This window comes from Salvelinus namaycush, unplaced genomic scaffold, assembly GCF_016432855.1.
Source record: "Salvelinus namaycush isolate Seneca unplaced genomic scaffold, SaNama_1.0 Scaffold2176, whole genome shotgun sequence".
Classification (NCBI taxonomy): Eukaryota; Metazoa; Chordata; class Actinopteri; order Salmoniformes; family Salmonidae; genus Salvelinus; species Salvelinus namaycush.
This window is the reverse complement of record NW_024058982.1, coordinates 5,425-20,148: the sequence shown is the minus strand read 5'-3', so window position 1 is coordinate 20,148 and position 14,724 is coordinate 5,425. Positions and strand designations below refer to the sequence as shown.

The window sequence follows — 14,724 nt, the reverse complement described above, 5'->3', positions numbered from 1 at the left end:
GCATTAGACCATATAAAATGTTCTGTATGCTTATCAAAAGTATATATAATTATTGTAGGCTTTGTTAGCTACATCTCAGAATTTCTGCATTGACAAATTGTAAACCACAGTCTACTAATCAAGGCGATCTGCTTGGTCCCGCATCCTTTTACGTTTCCGGCCTTTTACGTTTCCTCCTGTAGGATTTTACTGGTGTCGTCTGTACAGCATCTCACTGATCTTAGCCGTTCTTATTCATTTGTTGAATACAAATATACAAAATACATCTTATTTTACTCCTTATTTAAAATAAATTGCATTTGGCCATTAGTGACCTTTCCAACAATCTGGTCATACTTCTATAAACCGGTTTCATTTTTTGGCAACATCTCTGAATATTGTAACTGACAAGACATCACCAACTCAGAGGCTGCTGATTTTGTCATTGGCCAGTATAAGGCGATCCGCTTGGGCCAGCAACTTTGCACGATACTGTCCGATCTCTGAATCCTCCTGTAGGATGTTATCAGTGTCATCTCTGTGTAGCAGATCCAGCATTTCACTGCACACAATCTTGGCTGACTGCTTCAGGATGAAGTAACGGATCAGCATGGGCACCTGGTCAGCCAGTCTTTGCACCACAATCTGTGAGAGAGGTGAGGTGGGATGGAGAGTGAGGGCTACAAGTGATGAGATGGCCACAAGGCAACCAAAAGATTACCAAATGACAACAAATTGTCAGCAAGGTGAACATATAGACATCAGAGATGGATTGGTCTGCAAAATGCAATATACTACAAAGCAACCCTGCCACAACAATGTATGTTTTAAAAATTTGTCAAAAAGCTTTAATTACAGATCTGATCATCCCATTGATGATGTCATGGATTCATAGTATAGGCTGGAGCAGAGCTATATAATGTACACTACCGTTCAAAAGTTTGGGGCCACTGACATTGACATTTTTTGTCAATTAAAGTAACATCAAGTTGATCAGAAATACAGTGTAGACATTGTTGTAAATGACTATTGTAGCTGGAAATATCTACATAGGTGTACAGAGACCCGTTATCAGCAACCATCACTCCTGTGTTCCAATGGCACGTTGTGTTAGCTAATCCAAGTTTATAATTTTAAAATGCTAATTGATCATTAGAAAACCCTTTTGCAATTATGTTAGCACAGCTGAAAACTGTTGTCCTTATTAAAGAAGCAATAAAACTGTCCTTCTTTAGACTAGTTGAGTATCTGAGGAAACACCGTGCACCTGGCAACCTTGGTTAGCGCGCACTGCGCCCGGCCCGCCACAGGAGTCGCTGGTGCGCGATGGGACAAGGATATCCCTACAGGCCACTGCGATGCAGTGCCCTAGACCACTGCGCCACCCGGGAGGCCCTGCTGCAGTTTTATTTAATAAGATTTTATTTCTGGAACACTTTATACATACTGCACAGTAGATGTGTTGCATTGTACCTCATAGTATGCCTTGAGCAGCCCAGGGTACTTGCTCCTGGTGTCTTGCTCTTTGACTTCTGCTATTTCCCCCTTCTCTAGACTATGTTTGTTGAAGATTTCATCCTGTGTGTAGACCTGCATCTCCATCTCAAACTGCTCCACGATCCTCTCCTTCACTATGTTTGATTGCTGTTCCTGGATTGTTTCAATTTTTTTCTGAGTTTAAACAAAGATGAAGATTCCATGAGGACATAAAGCATCTTGGATGCAGGGAGGCAGTGAAATACTGTTACTGTTTCAGAACAAAGTTCAGTTCGACATGCTCTAAGTATCCTATGGTGTTTTATTTTGAACATTTCAAGCTACAATCCTACAATGGACAACCTGTAAATTGGAATTATTCATAAAAATACATTGTGATTTTTAAGTGGTACTTTGCCTCATGTTTCCCTGCTTCTTGCTAATGCCACTAACTAAGATTTCCATTTCAGCCTAAAATCACAGAATTGAGAATTGTATGATTATAATGTCAGAGCGCTTAACAGTTTACAATTGTCATTACCTTTGAGACTTGATGAAGATAAGGATAATTCTTAAAGCTCTCTTTGGACAAATGATCAAATTGCTTCTGCACCATCTCTGAAAAACCAAAACAAATGTATTTGGTGAAGAGATGTTAAAAGAGACAAATGTATTTGGTGAAGAGATGATAAAAAGAGACAAATGTATTTGGTGAAGAGATATTAAAAGAGACAAATGTATTTGGTGAAGAGATGTTAAAAGAGACAAATGTATTTGGTAAATATATTCCACAAAATGTTTTTATTTAACTTATTCTGGCTGCAGGGGCAGTATTGAGTAGCTCTGATAAAAGGTGCCCATTTCAAACGGCCTCGTACTCAATTCTTGCTCGTACAATATGCATATTATTATTACTATTGGATAGAAAACACTCTCTAGTTTCTAAAACCGTTTGAATTATATCTGTGAGTAAAACAGAACTCATTTAGCAGCAAACTTCCTGACCAGGAAGTGGAAAGTCTGAAAACGATGCTCTGTTCTAGGGTCTGCCTATAAATGGGCATGATATGTATTAGTATACATGCACGTCATACACCTTCCACTAGATGTCAAGAGGCAGTGAGAGAAGAAATTGAGTGTTTATCTTGGTCTGAGGTGGAATAAAAGCTCTTGGCATGACGTGTCACCCATTTCCTGTTTCCTGGAAAGCGAGAGGAGGGACCTGGGATTGCCTTCTGAAAAGCTGTCGTTATAGACGGCTACTATCTCCGGCTTTGATTTTATATGATAAATGTGACAATATCATCGTAAAGTATGTTTTTTCAATATAGTTTTATTAGATTATTGAAATTTATTCGGGACGTTAGGCGTGTTGCGTTGTGTGCCTTTGTTCAGGAAGGAGAGCTTCGCGCCACTTGGCTAGTGTGCTTGCTAATTCAAGAGGGAAAAAGGACGTTCTAAAACCAAACAACGATTGTTCCCGACAAAGGACCCCTTGTACAACATTCTGATGGAAGATCATCAAAAGTAGGACCCATTTTATGATGTTATTTCATATATCTGTCGAACATGTGAACTAGTAGTTTGCGCCCAGATTTTGGGCACTCTCTCGCTATAACTAAGCTGGATGTCGTAATGAAGTTATTTTTAGAATTCTAACACGGCGATTGCATTAAGAACTAGTGTATCTATCATTTCCTAAACAACATGTATTTTTTAGTCATGTTTATGAATAGTTATTTGGTCAGAATATGTGAGTGGCAGATAAATATCCGGACGTTGTGGGAAAAAGATGCTATGTTAGCACAATGTATAACCACTGATTTCAGCTGGATTTCACATTTTCGAACAAAACCTATATGCATTGTGTAATATGATGTTACAGGACTGTCATCTGATGAAGTATATCAAGGTTAGTCAAAAATTATATATATTTTGCTGGATTGTTACGATCGCTAACCTTTGCTGCTGGGAAATGGCTTGTGTTTCTGGCTATTGTGGTAAGCTAATATAATGCTATATTGTGTTTTCGCTGTAAAACACTTAAAAAATCTGAAATATTGGCTGGATTCACAAGATGTTGGTCTTTCATTTGCTGTATGCTGTGTATTTTTCAGAAATGTTTTATGATGACTATTTAGGTATTTGACGTTGGTCTCTGTAATTATTCTGGCTGCTTCGGCGCTATTTCAGATTGCAGCTGCAATGTAGAACTGTGATTTATACCTGAAATAGGCAAATTTTTCTAACAAAACATATGCTATACAATAAATATGTTATCAGACTGTCATCTGATGAATTTGTTTCTTGGTTAGTGGCTATTTATATCTTTATTTGGTCGAAATTGTGATAGCTACCTATGCAGGAAAAAAATGATGGAGAAAAAAAAGTTGTGTCTTTTGCTATCGTGGTTAGCTAATAGATTTACATATTGTGTCTTCCCTGTAAAACATTTTAAAAATCAGAAATGATGGCTGGATTCACAAGATGTGTATCTTTCATCTGGTGTCTTAGACTTGTGATTTAATGATATTTAGATGCTAGTATTTACTTGTGACGCTATGCTAGGCTATGCTAGTCAGCTTTTTTACTGTGGGGGGTGCTCCCGGATCCGGGATGGTGTGCAAGTAGAAGTTAATAAATCAACAAACATGAAACAAAACAAGAAACATGAGTAGCGTACAGACATGAAACACAGTAACAGAAACAATAACGCCTGAGGAAAGAACCAAAGGGAGTGACAGATATAAGTGAGGTAATCAGGAAGGTGACGGTGTCCAGGTGAATCTCATGAGGCGCAACGATGATGGCAGGTTTGCGTAATAATGAATAAACTGGTGACAACAAGCGCCAGAGGGGGAGAGATGGAGTAGACGAGACAAGGGCTTTTGGTCACTTACCTCTGATTGTCTGTAGTGTCATCATAGCTGGTCTCTTAAGTTCAGACACTAGTTTCTGAACAACATGTTGAAATACCCTGTAGTTACTGAATCCTGGCAGCTCACTTCCCCTGTGCTCCTGATCATATTCATCCACCACTTGTTGCACTACTTTGTGGTCTAAATTCAGGAAAACAATGTTAATAATTCATTGGAGATTATAATCACTGTTGTATGACATAACTATTAGTAGTATATTAACTATATCAGTAAATATTAGGGATATTTAGAAACATAAATATTTATTGGTTAGACATGGTAGTATGATGAGCAATACCCAGGTTATTCAAAATTGTACCTACAATGTGATTTGGCATTTTTGAGACGTTCCATCCACTCTGTAAATTCCTTTCGCATGAGCTCAAACAGATTTTCCTCAACGATAATATCCCCTTGGGACAGTTGGGTAATTTGCTCATTGAACTCTGTTATGACCTGAAGATGGAAACATAACAATAAAACATACCTGTTTAAATGTTTAACATTTAGTACTTTTGGATTACTGTTTAATGAAATGGCTCCACAAGACCCATCCATCCTTACGTCTTCTACAGATATTAAACAATAAGTATCTTACACTGGCTTGTCCAAGTGTTTTTGTAAGATCAGCTATCAAGGTAAAGTAATGTTTATCCTTGTGACAAACATAATCAGGGGAAATTAAGGAAGGAGAGTGGAGGAAGTTGGAGTGTTGAGAACATTATAATGCTGTTTTATTTATTTTTCTGGACAGTGCGTCTACTCTTACACCTGTGTTGCAAATCTGACCAATCCAAATGGCAGAGGATGTGAAATAGAGTTGATGCCTTTACACCAGGTACCATTGCCCAAATTCTCTATAGGACATTCTCCTGACAATTTACCAAACCATGACAATAACACACCTGGACTACTGTGCAACAGTATGGCTTCCAACCCTACATCATACATTTTTATAGAGATTGTGTACAGAAGAGGTTTACGAAGCTGAAAGATGGAAGATGAAAAATGTACTCACCTGAATGAGGTACTTCCTCTTCTCTTCAGGTTCCATTGGAGGCCCGCCCTCTATTTGACTCAACGAATGCTTTACCTCCCCCAGCTGCTCCTTTATCTTCTCTGACATCTGGGGCAAGGATTTCTGACCAGGAGCAAACATACAAGTTAATAGGTACCAGACCACATGTTTTCCAGTGTACACTGGGTGTAGTAGGAACAGATGACCATCAGGTATGTGGTTGGACTAACCTTGATCTGTTTGACCAGGGCATTGCTGAGCTTGGTGGCTAGGCACGTGGTGGTTGCCTTCTCCTCACGCAGGAGGGAGCTATACATTGAAAAGGAGAGAAAAATAACAAACACATTATTTCATCCCAAACATTGGCCATAACTTGGTATAACCTTTGGCCTACAATGGTCACGCCCCCACATATATCTAATTAACATAATACAAAATAAATGCATCTGTTTAAGTTAGAGATATTTGCTAAGATAACGTATGGAATTGTTTTATGATCATACCAAGGATCATTTAGCTATTTGATTTTGAATGTTAAAAAGTACAATATGCATAAATGTAAGAGAAGGGAGGAGAGGGACTCTCATTCATCAACACAATATGGAACTACTCTCAAAGGATATCTGGAAAAATATACTTTTTTCATAAAATCCTAAAACCAACAGTTTGGGGCCCTGAACATTTTCAGATGTGAAGCCATCAAAAACAAAGATGCAAGTTACTTAACACATGGCAAGAAGACATTTTACCTGAAGTGCTCGTGATTTCGGAAGAATGCCAACTCCTCCTCAATCGCACGGGATATTGACATGTTTTCATCAATTTGCTTCTGACCACGACATTTCACAATGACATAACCCATATTGAGAAAGATGACTCTATTGTGGACAATTTCCAACACATTCTTCTCTGCTCCCGGGTCTATCAGGTCTGGCTTTGTCAGAATGGCTTGAAGACAAATGAAAAGCATTATGAGAACTTTACTAATACAAAAAACGTATAAAAAATAAATGTATCTATATAATTTCTTTACCCAGAGTTCTTGTGCCTTCAGGATCCACTTGTTGTGCCATTTTCAGGGCCTCTGTTGTTGCTATGTCAACATTACATGGTACCACCGCCAAAATAATGGTTCTCTTATTCTTTATGAATTTCGAAATGAGATTATTGATCTAGCAAAAAAAGGAAGAAGAATGTGACAAAGCAGTCAGGATTCAAGACTTTGATCAAGTTATTTGATTAATCCACGAGAGGGTATAAAACCACTTGTTACTGTGATATCGCCCTGTGTGGAGCACTTGTTAGGGCAGGAGATGAGAAACAGGTAAAGGAGATGGTTTAATAGCTGATGGACATGAAACGGAACAGGAACAGCGTCTGAACAGGAACACATAACAACACGGAACAATGCGGACACAGGGAACACAACCAAGGAACAGACAGATATATCAGATAACAGATAATCAACAAAGTGAAGGAGTCCAGGTGAGTTCAATGAGCGCATCTGTGCGTGTTTGTAACATGTTTGTATGATGACGGGTAGCCTGGCGCCAGGGAGGGAGAGCGGGCGTGACAGAGAGGGTATCAGACCGCTTGCTACCGTGATATCGCCCTGTGTGGGGCACTCTGTTCTTCATGGTTCTGAAGCTCAATCTTCCTCAAAGTCAACACATTCAAAGTACCTTTCACCAGAATCAACCATCATAGCTACATGTACCTTGCTAGCAGTTATGGGAACAAGTCTGTACACCTGGTTAAAATAATTCATCATTAGTGAATCATGAGAGGAGAACCAAGAGTCATGAGATAACCAAACAATGTACTGGACAAAGTCCAAAAGCTATACTCTAACGACAGACTTACTTGGACTCCAATGTCTTCTGGTTGTCCTTTCACAGCCACCCTGGTGATCCCTGGTAAGTCAATCAGACTGAGGTCACACACCGTGGAGGATGTGATCTTCAGAGTGATCAGGTCTTCACATATCCCCACGCCCTTTCCAGCTAACGCATTCTGAGCTGTTAAATCAATGGGAAAATATTGATGTGTTTATTATTTGTTTGTTTGTCTGTCTTATACCCAGATAAAGCTAATCTTATTATAATATATATTCTGTAGTTGTCTATGGTAAATACCATACAAACTTTTCCACAATAAATGATAATAGATATGTCAATGTCAGTGGCAGTATGTTCCGTTTAAGATAAGGAAGAACAATATCTTTTTTTTATGAGCATGGCCTTATTTCTATTACAGCATATTGGATGACTGTCATTCATATTCCATTCACACAGCTCAGTGTAACATCAATAGGTTTAGGCTAGTACATCATACTCATCATACTACAACCTAACCTATGAATGAAAGTTTACAAGGCAGGTGCAGAAGTTGAGAGAATGTTTAGTAGTCAAGGTGATAGACACTGACACATTCAATACCACCTCGCACACTCTGGCTGCATCATGCTGATCTAGGGTGTTATCATTAGTCCAACAGTTGCAAACGAGAGTTTCTATTGGACAAATTCAGGTATGTTTATCCTTGTTTTGTTTCCGTTTGCGTCCGTTTAAGAAACATTTTTCAACAGAATTGGTGTAATGAAAACACCCCTGATCACACGCAATCACAGTTCACTTTCATAGCAGCCACATACAAACAGCATGATCCCTTTGATCAGTGTATATATACATCCTCCTCCCATCTACGCGCTCCCCTCCTCTCACCTTTACCCTTCGCTTGTTGACTTCAGTGCACAACACATCAGCTGTCTGTGACCAGACGAAAAAACATTTCCAAGCCAAACCTTCATATCAGCTCTACACACAGCCGACATTGATGTCACCATATTATATCATCATAGTCAACATAGCTACTAGAGCTAACACGTTAGTAAACCTGCTACAATCATGCAGTACAGTGTTCAGTCAGCAGCAAGCAGTTTAGCAGTTACATCGGAGGGCATCAGTGGCTAACAATTTATTAAACTTACCTTGACTTGGAAGAGTTACTTCGTTGGATAGCCATAGCCATCCCTCTCTGTTTGAGCCTGGTGTCTGAGTGGGCTAAACTAGCTAGCTAACTTCGCAAGCTAAGTAAGTGAAAGTGAAAATAATATGAAATATAGCTAGCTCTCTTTTCAAAACAGTTCCTATTGTCTTTCTCTCTATTTCAGTAACCTACTCACCACATGTTATGTCTTGCAGGGCTAGCTAGCTGTAGATTATGCACTCTGTAATAGATTCATTTTCTGATCCTTTGATTGGGTGGACATAGGGCTATATTTAGTATAGTTTTATTTAAAAAATATAACTTTTTAAATGTTTCGCTATTTAAATGTTTCTGAAATTCACTGAGGAGGATGGTCCTCCCCTTCCTCCTCTGAGGAGCCTCCACTGGTTAATGTGTGTGTTTGTGTGTGTTTGTGTGTGTGTTTGTGTGTGTTTTTGTGTGTTTGTTCCCATCTCACCTTGTTCAACGTGTCTCACGACTTCTGAAGGTTCGTCAAATTCAATGACTTTCCCTCCTCCGTATGAGATGACAGCCTCCCATTTCACTGTCCTGTCGTTACAGAGTTTAAGTAGCAGTGGGCACCTGGTGACAATACCTGGATAGAAGGAAGTACCAATGACATATCATTATACTGTATTACAGAACAATCAATACAATATGACAGTACAGTCAACAATGGACCGGGACATGGATTTCATGATAAATATAAAACTTCTGCAGGCTACAGACAACAAGGTTGCTCTAATGTTCAGAAAGCATGTCAGACATTTACAGTGTCTGACTAAATGGTTAGAAAACTCATGTACAGTTAACATTTTCTGCAAAGTTTTTCTGTGGTTATCAAGTTAATTTGAAGATTCTATACATTTCAGTAATATCCGTGTCTCTGTGGTCCTATTGTACTGTCTGTTTCCTGACCTCGTCTATGGACAAGGTCAGTGTGAAAACCTGCTTCAGGATTGTTTACCAAGCCACTGGCATCAATCACCAACTTCAGCATCTTCAAACCAAAAACTAGTCAATGCCCAAATCATGTCTCAGTTACACAACCACTTTCACAGACTTTGTGTGATTTAGGAATGACATTTAAAATGCTAATATTGATTTCAATACTTTTTGTATGTTCAGAAAACAATACAGAATCTCACCAGTCCCTCTGGGCAGCGCCACCCCAGAAAGGGTCTCAAGCACAGAGCTCTTTCCTGAACTCTGGTCTCCCACCACAGCAATGGTTGGCAGTGGCAGCTCCTTATCTATCCCGATGGATCTCATGTCGTCTATTAAGTCTATGAAGGGCCGGACCTTCTCCGCCAGCTGGTCTTGGAACATCCTAATGGAATGTCAGGGGTACAAAACAATGCCATTATGAATGGTTCATTTGATGATAGACATTCATGGCTAAATTGATTATTTTACACCGTTTTTCTGGTTAGTAACTAACTATAATTTGGCGTACATGGGACGAGAAAATGTATTCCCCAAAAATGTTAAAGCTGCACCATTAACAACATTTCACACAATTTACTGCATAAATAATCACCAATGTATAAATAATCACCATCACCATAAAATTCTGAATATTAGCATTATAGTATTGTGGTACAGTGTACTACAAAGTAGTACTGCAAGTGTGCAATAACAAGTGAAAAATGAAGGCCTTCATAAGTTCAAAACCGAAGGCTGAAGTAATGTTGTCACACCTCGATCCATCTTCATGAGCCATTTCTTTCTCCCCCTGAAATAAAAGAGAATGAAAGCTAAACCATTTCATTGAAAATACAGAATAACAGCAATTTATCTGTATTTGAACTAAAGTTATTATAATCTAAATCATCACATCACTATAACATAGGAGGAGATACAGTCTCACGTGCCCAGTTCGGAACCTCACAATTTGCCAATTGTAAAACACTACCAAACATTAAGAACACCTTCCAGAATGATATACAGAATGATAATCTGCTCTCCCAGGAACAGGCCCAGATCCCTGTGATTTTACAGAATGATAATCTGCTCTCCCAGGAACAGGCCCAGATCCCTGTGATTTTACAGAATGATAATCTGCTCTCCCAGGAACAGGCCCAGATCCCTGTGATTTTACAGATTGATAATCTGCTCTCCCAGGAACAGGCCCAGATCCCTGTGATTTTACAGAATGATAATCTGCTCTCCCAGGAACAGGCCCAGATCCCTGTGATTTTATAGAATGATAATCTGATCTCCCAGGAACAGGCCCAGATCCCTGTGATTTTACAGAATGATAATCTGCTCTCCCAGGAACAGGCCCAGATCCCTGTGATTTTACAGAATGATAATCTGCTCTCCCAGGAACAGGCCTAGATCCCTGTGATTTTACTAAATGATAATCTGCTCTCCCAGGAACAGGCCCAGATCCCTGTGATTTTACAGAATGATAATCTGCTCTCCCAGGAACAGGCCCAGATCCCTGTGATTTTACAGAATGATAATCTGCTCTCCCAGGAACAGGCCCAGATCCCTGTGATTTTACAGAATGATAATTTGCTCTCCCAGGAACAGGCCCAGATCCCTGTGATTTTACCGAATGATAATCTGCTCTACCAGGAACAGGCCCAGATCCCTGTGATTTTACAGAATGATAATCTGCTCTCCCAGGAACAGGCCCAGATCCCTGTGATTTGCGGGAAGAGAAGGAGGAGAAAAAGGGGCCAAAGAGCGAGAATTTTTAGGCGATCGAATAAACCCCCACTTCCTTCCATTGTGCTAGCAAACGTGCATCTTTGGACAATATAATAGATGACCTACGTGGAAGATTAAACTACCAACGGGACATTCAAAACTGTAATATCTTATCCTTCACTGAGTCGTGGCTGAACAACGACACTATCAACATACAGCTGGCTGGTTATACGCTGTACCGGCAGGCTGTGACACTATCAACATACAGCTGGCTGGTTATACGCTGCACCGGCAGGCTGTGACACTATCAACATACAGCTGGCTGGTTATACGCTGCACCGGCAGGCTGTGACACTATCAACATACAGCTGGCTGGTTATACGCTGCACCGGCAGGCTGTGACACTATCAACATACAGCTGGCTGGTTATACGCTGTACCGGCAGGCTGTAACACTATCAACATACAGCTGGCTGGTTATACGCTGCACCGGCAGGCTGTGACACTATCAACATACAGCTGGCTGGTTATACGCTGCACCGGCAGGATAGAACAGCGGCGTCTGGTAAGACAAGAGGTGGCTGGTTATACACTGCACCGGCTGGCTGTGACACTATCAACATACAGCCGGCTGGTTATACACTGTACCGGCAGGCTGTGACACTATCAACATACAGCTGGCTGGTTATACGCTGCACCGGCAGGATAGAACAGCGGCGTCTAGTAAGACAAGGGGCGGCGGACTTTGTATTTTTGTAAATAACAGCTGGTGCACGATATCTAAGGATGTCTCGAGCTATTGCTCGCCTGAGGTAGAGTTCCTCATGATAAACTGTAGACCACACTATCTACCTAGAGAGTTTTCATATTTTTTTCCGTAGCTGTTTCAATGACCGCATTGACCGCATTGAATGACCGCATTGATGACCGCATTGAATGAGCTGTATTCCGCCATAAGAAAACAACAAAACGCTCACCCTAGTAGCCGGGGACTTTAAAACCTGTTTGGGATAGGGGGGCGCTATTTTCACTTTGGGATAAAATTGTGCCCAATTTAAACGGCCTCGTACTCTATTCTAGATTGTACAATATGCATATTATTATTACTATTGGATAGAAAACACTCTCAAGTTTTTAAAACCGTTTGAATTATATCTGTGAGTAAAACAGAACTCATTTTGCACCAAACTTCCTGTCAGGAAGTGAAAAATCTGAAATCGAGGCTCTGTTCCAGGGCCTTCCTATTCATTGGCTTGAAATCTATGGATATACATGCACTTCATACGCCTTCCACTAGATGTCAAGAGGCAGTGAGAGGTGGAATGGGGTGTCTAGCTTGATCTGAGGTCGAACAAGAGCTCTTGGAATGACGTGATCCACTATTTCCTTTGTTCAGCAAGGCGCGGGAAGGAACCCTGGATTGCGTTCTGAAAAGCTTTCGTTATAGACGGCTAATATCTCCGGCTTTGATTTTATTTGATACATGTGGTAATATCATCGTAAAGTATGTTTTTTCAATATAGTTTTATCAGATTATTGAAAGTTTATTGGGAGTTTTGGCGGTTTCCGTTCTCTGCGTTTGGTGAAGATGGACAGCTTCGCTCCACTTGGCTATCTTTGGTTGCTAATATCGACAGGAGAAAAGGACATTCTAAAACCAAACAACGATTGTTCAGGACAAAGGACCCCTTGTACAAGATTCTGATGGAAGCTCAGCAAAAGTAGGAACAATTTATGATGTTATTTCGTATTTCTGTGGAAAATGTTTAGTACTATTTTTCGCCCTCATTGCAGGCGCTGTCTCGCTATAACGTAAGCTGTATGTCGTACTAAAGTTATTTTTAGAATTCTAACACTGCGATTGCATTAAGAACTAGTGTATCTTTCATTTGCTGTACAACATGTATTTTTTTAGTAAAGTTTATGATGAGTTCTTTGATTAGATTAGGTGAGTGTCAGAAATATATCCGGATAATTTTGTGCAGTTTGGCTACGTATTCACATTGTAAAACCACAATTTGTACTGCTAAATATGCACATTTTCGAACAAAACATATCTGTATTGTGTAATATGATGTTATAGGACTGTCAGCTGATGAAGTTTGTCAAGGTTAGTGAATAAATGTATATCTTTTGCTGTTTTTTTCGCTATTGCTACCTTTGCGGTGAATGAATGCGGTTGTGTGTTTGGCTATTGTGGTAAGCTAATATAATGCTATATTGTGTTTTCGCTGTAAAACACTTAAAAAATCTGAAATATTGGCTGGATTCACAAGATGTTTGTCTTTCATTTGCTGTACACCATGTATTTTTCAAAAATGTTTTATGATGAGTATTTAGGTATTTCATGTTGGTCTCTGTAATTGTTCTAGCTGCTTTGGTGATATTTGTGATTGTAGCTGCAATGTAAAACTATCATTTATACCTGAAATATGCAAATTTTTCGAACAAAACATAGATTTATTGTATAACATGTTATAAGACTGTCATCTGATGAAGTTGTTTCTTGGTTAGTGACTAATTCTATCTCTATTTGGGGGTTTTGTGCAAGCTACCTGTGCTGTGAAAGAAATGTCTGTGCTTTTTTGTATTTGGTGGTGAGCTAACATAAATATACGTGGTGTTTTCGCTGTAAAACATTTAAATAATCAGACATGTTGGCTGGAATAATAACAAAACCAGTTGATATTGCCAATCATTTTGCAGATTTTTTTACACAGAAAATGTAATTACTGAGCAACAATGTAGACATACATTCTTCCAAACAAGCTATTGTCCAATGGATTGATGATCATATTATGAGCAACAAGATCTGCTCTTTTAGTCTGCAAACGGTGTCAGTGGAGGAGGTGTTAAACCTATTGAAGTCATTACCTGATGGGAAATCTACAGGTTATGGTATTATGGACAATTTTTTGCTTCGCTGTGCTGCTCCCCAGACTGCAGTTCCACTGAGATACATATTGAATTGGTCACTCGAAAAGGGGATGTTTGCAAATGTATGGAAGCATGCGAAACTGTGTCCTATTCAGAAAAACTGCAAAGAACCCATTACTCCTGCCAATAGTCTACAAATTAGTCTACTGCCTACACTCAGTAAGATATTGGAGGGTATTGTGAGTAGACAAATGTGGGAGTACATGGAAAAGAATGATCTGATTACAGCCAATCAGCATGCTTATCGCAAAAACCATTCCACTATTGGTTGACATGACTGACCAGTGGCTCAATGCGATGGATAATGGCAAGTTTGTGGGTGTACTATTTTTAGATTTCAGTGCAGCATTTTATTTAGTGTATCATGAAATAATTTTAACAAAATTAATGCATTATGGTTTTAAGGAGGTAGCATTGAATTGGGTACAGTCATAACTAACTGACAGGAAACAGTCCACCTATATCAATGGTTCATTTTCTTCCCCTCATGTGTTAAACTGTGGAATACCGCAGGGCAGCTGCCTTGGGCCATTTCTTTATTTAATATATACCAACGACCTTCCCTATGCCTTAGTTGAAACTCAAGCTACTATATTTGCAGATGATACTACAATTTATGCAGCAAGTCAATCCGTTCAACAGGTACAACAGGCTTTACAAGGAGATTTGGAGAATATCAGGGAGTGGATTTGCCCAAAACAAACTTGTTTTAAACACCAAGAAAACCAAA

General features: G+C 39.5%; 1 protein-coding gene across 1 annotated transcript; it reads right to left on the bottom strand.

Annotated features, from left to right (window-relative positions):
- Positions 1–402: 402 nt before the first annotated feature.
- Positions 403–10,123, bottom strand: LOC120038395 (interferon-induced GTP-binding protein MxA-like). Its single transcript, XM_038984156.1, has 13 exons — positions 10,101–10,123; positions 9,549–9,730; positions 8,858–8,995; positions 7,255–7,409; positions 6,425–6,563; positions 6,141–6,339; positions 5,622–5,700; positions 5,392–5,514; positions 4,697–4,829; positions 4,356–4,514; positions 1,997–2,073; positions 1,453–1,650; positions 403–624 (listed from the first exon to the last, which is right to left on the bottom strand). The coding sequence occupies exons 1-13, from the start codon at positions 10,121–10,123 to the stop codon at positions 403–405; spliced, it is 1,827 nt and encodes a 608-aa protein (XP_038840084.1).
- Positions 10,124–14,724: the final 4,601 nt, after the last annotated feature.

Coding starts and splice junctions, on each gene's coding strand:
- LOC120038395 (XM_038984156.1), bottom strand. CDS start 10,123: ATGGCTCATGAAGATGGATCGAG. Junction 6,340..6,424: donor TGAAGGCACAAGAACTCTGG/GTAAAGAAATTA, acceptor TTTGTCTTCAAG/CCATTCTGACAAAGCCAGAC. Junction 2,074..4,355: donor GACACTACAGACAATCAGAG/GTAAGTGACCAA, acceptor TTGGTTTTTCAG/AGATGGTGCAGAAGCAATTT.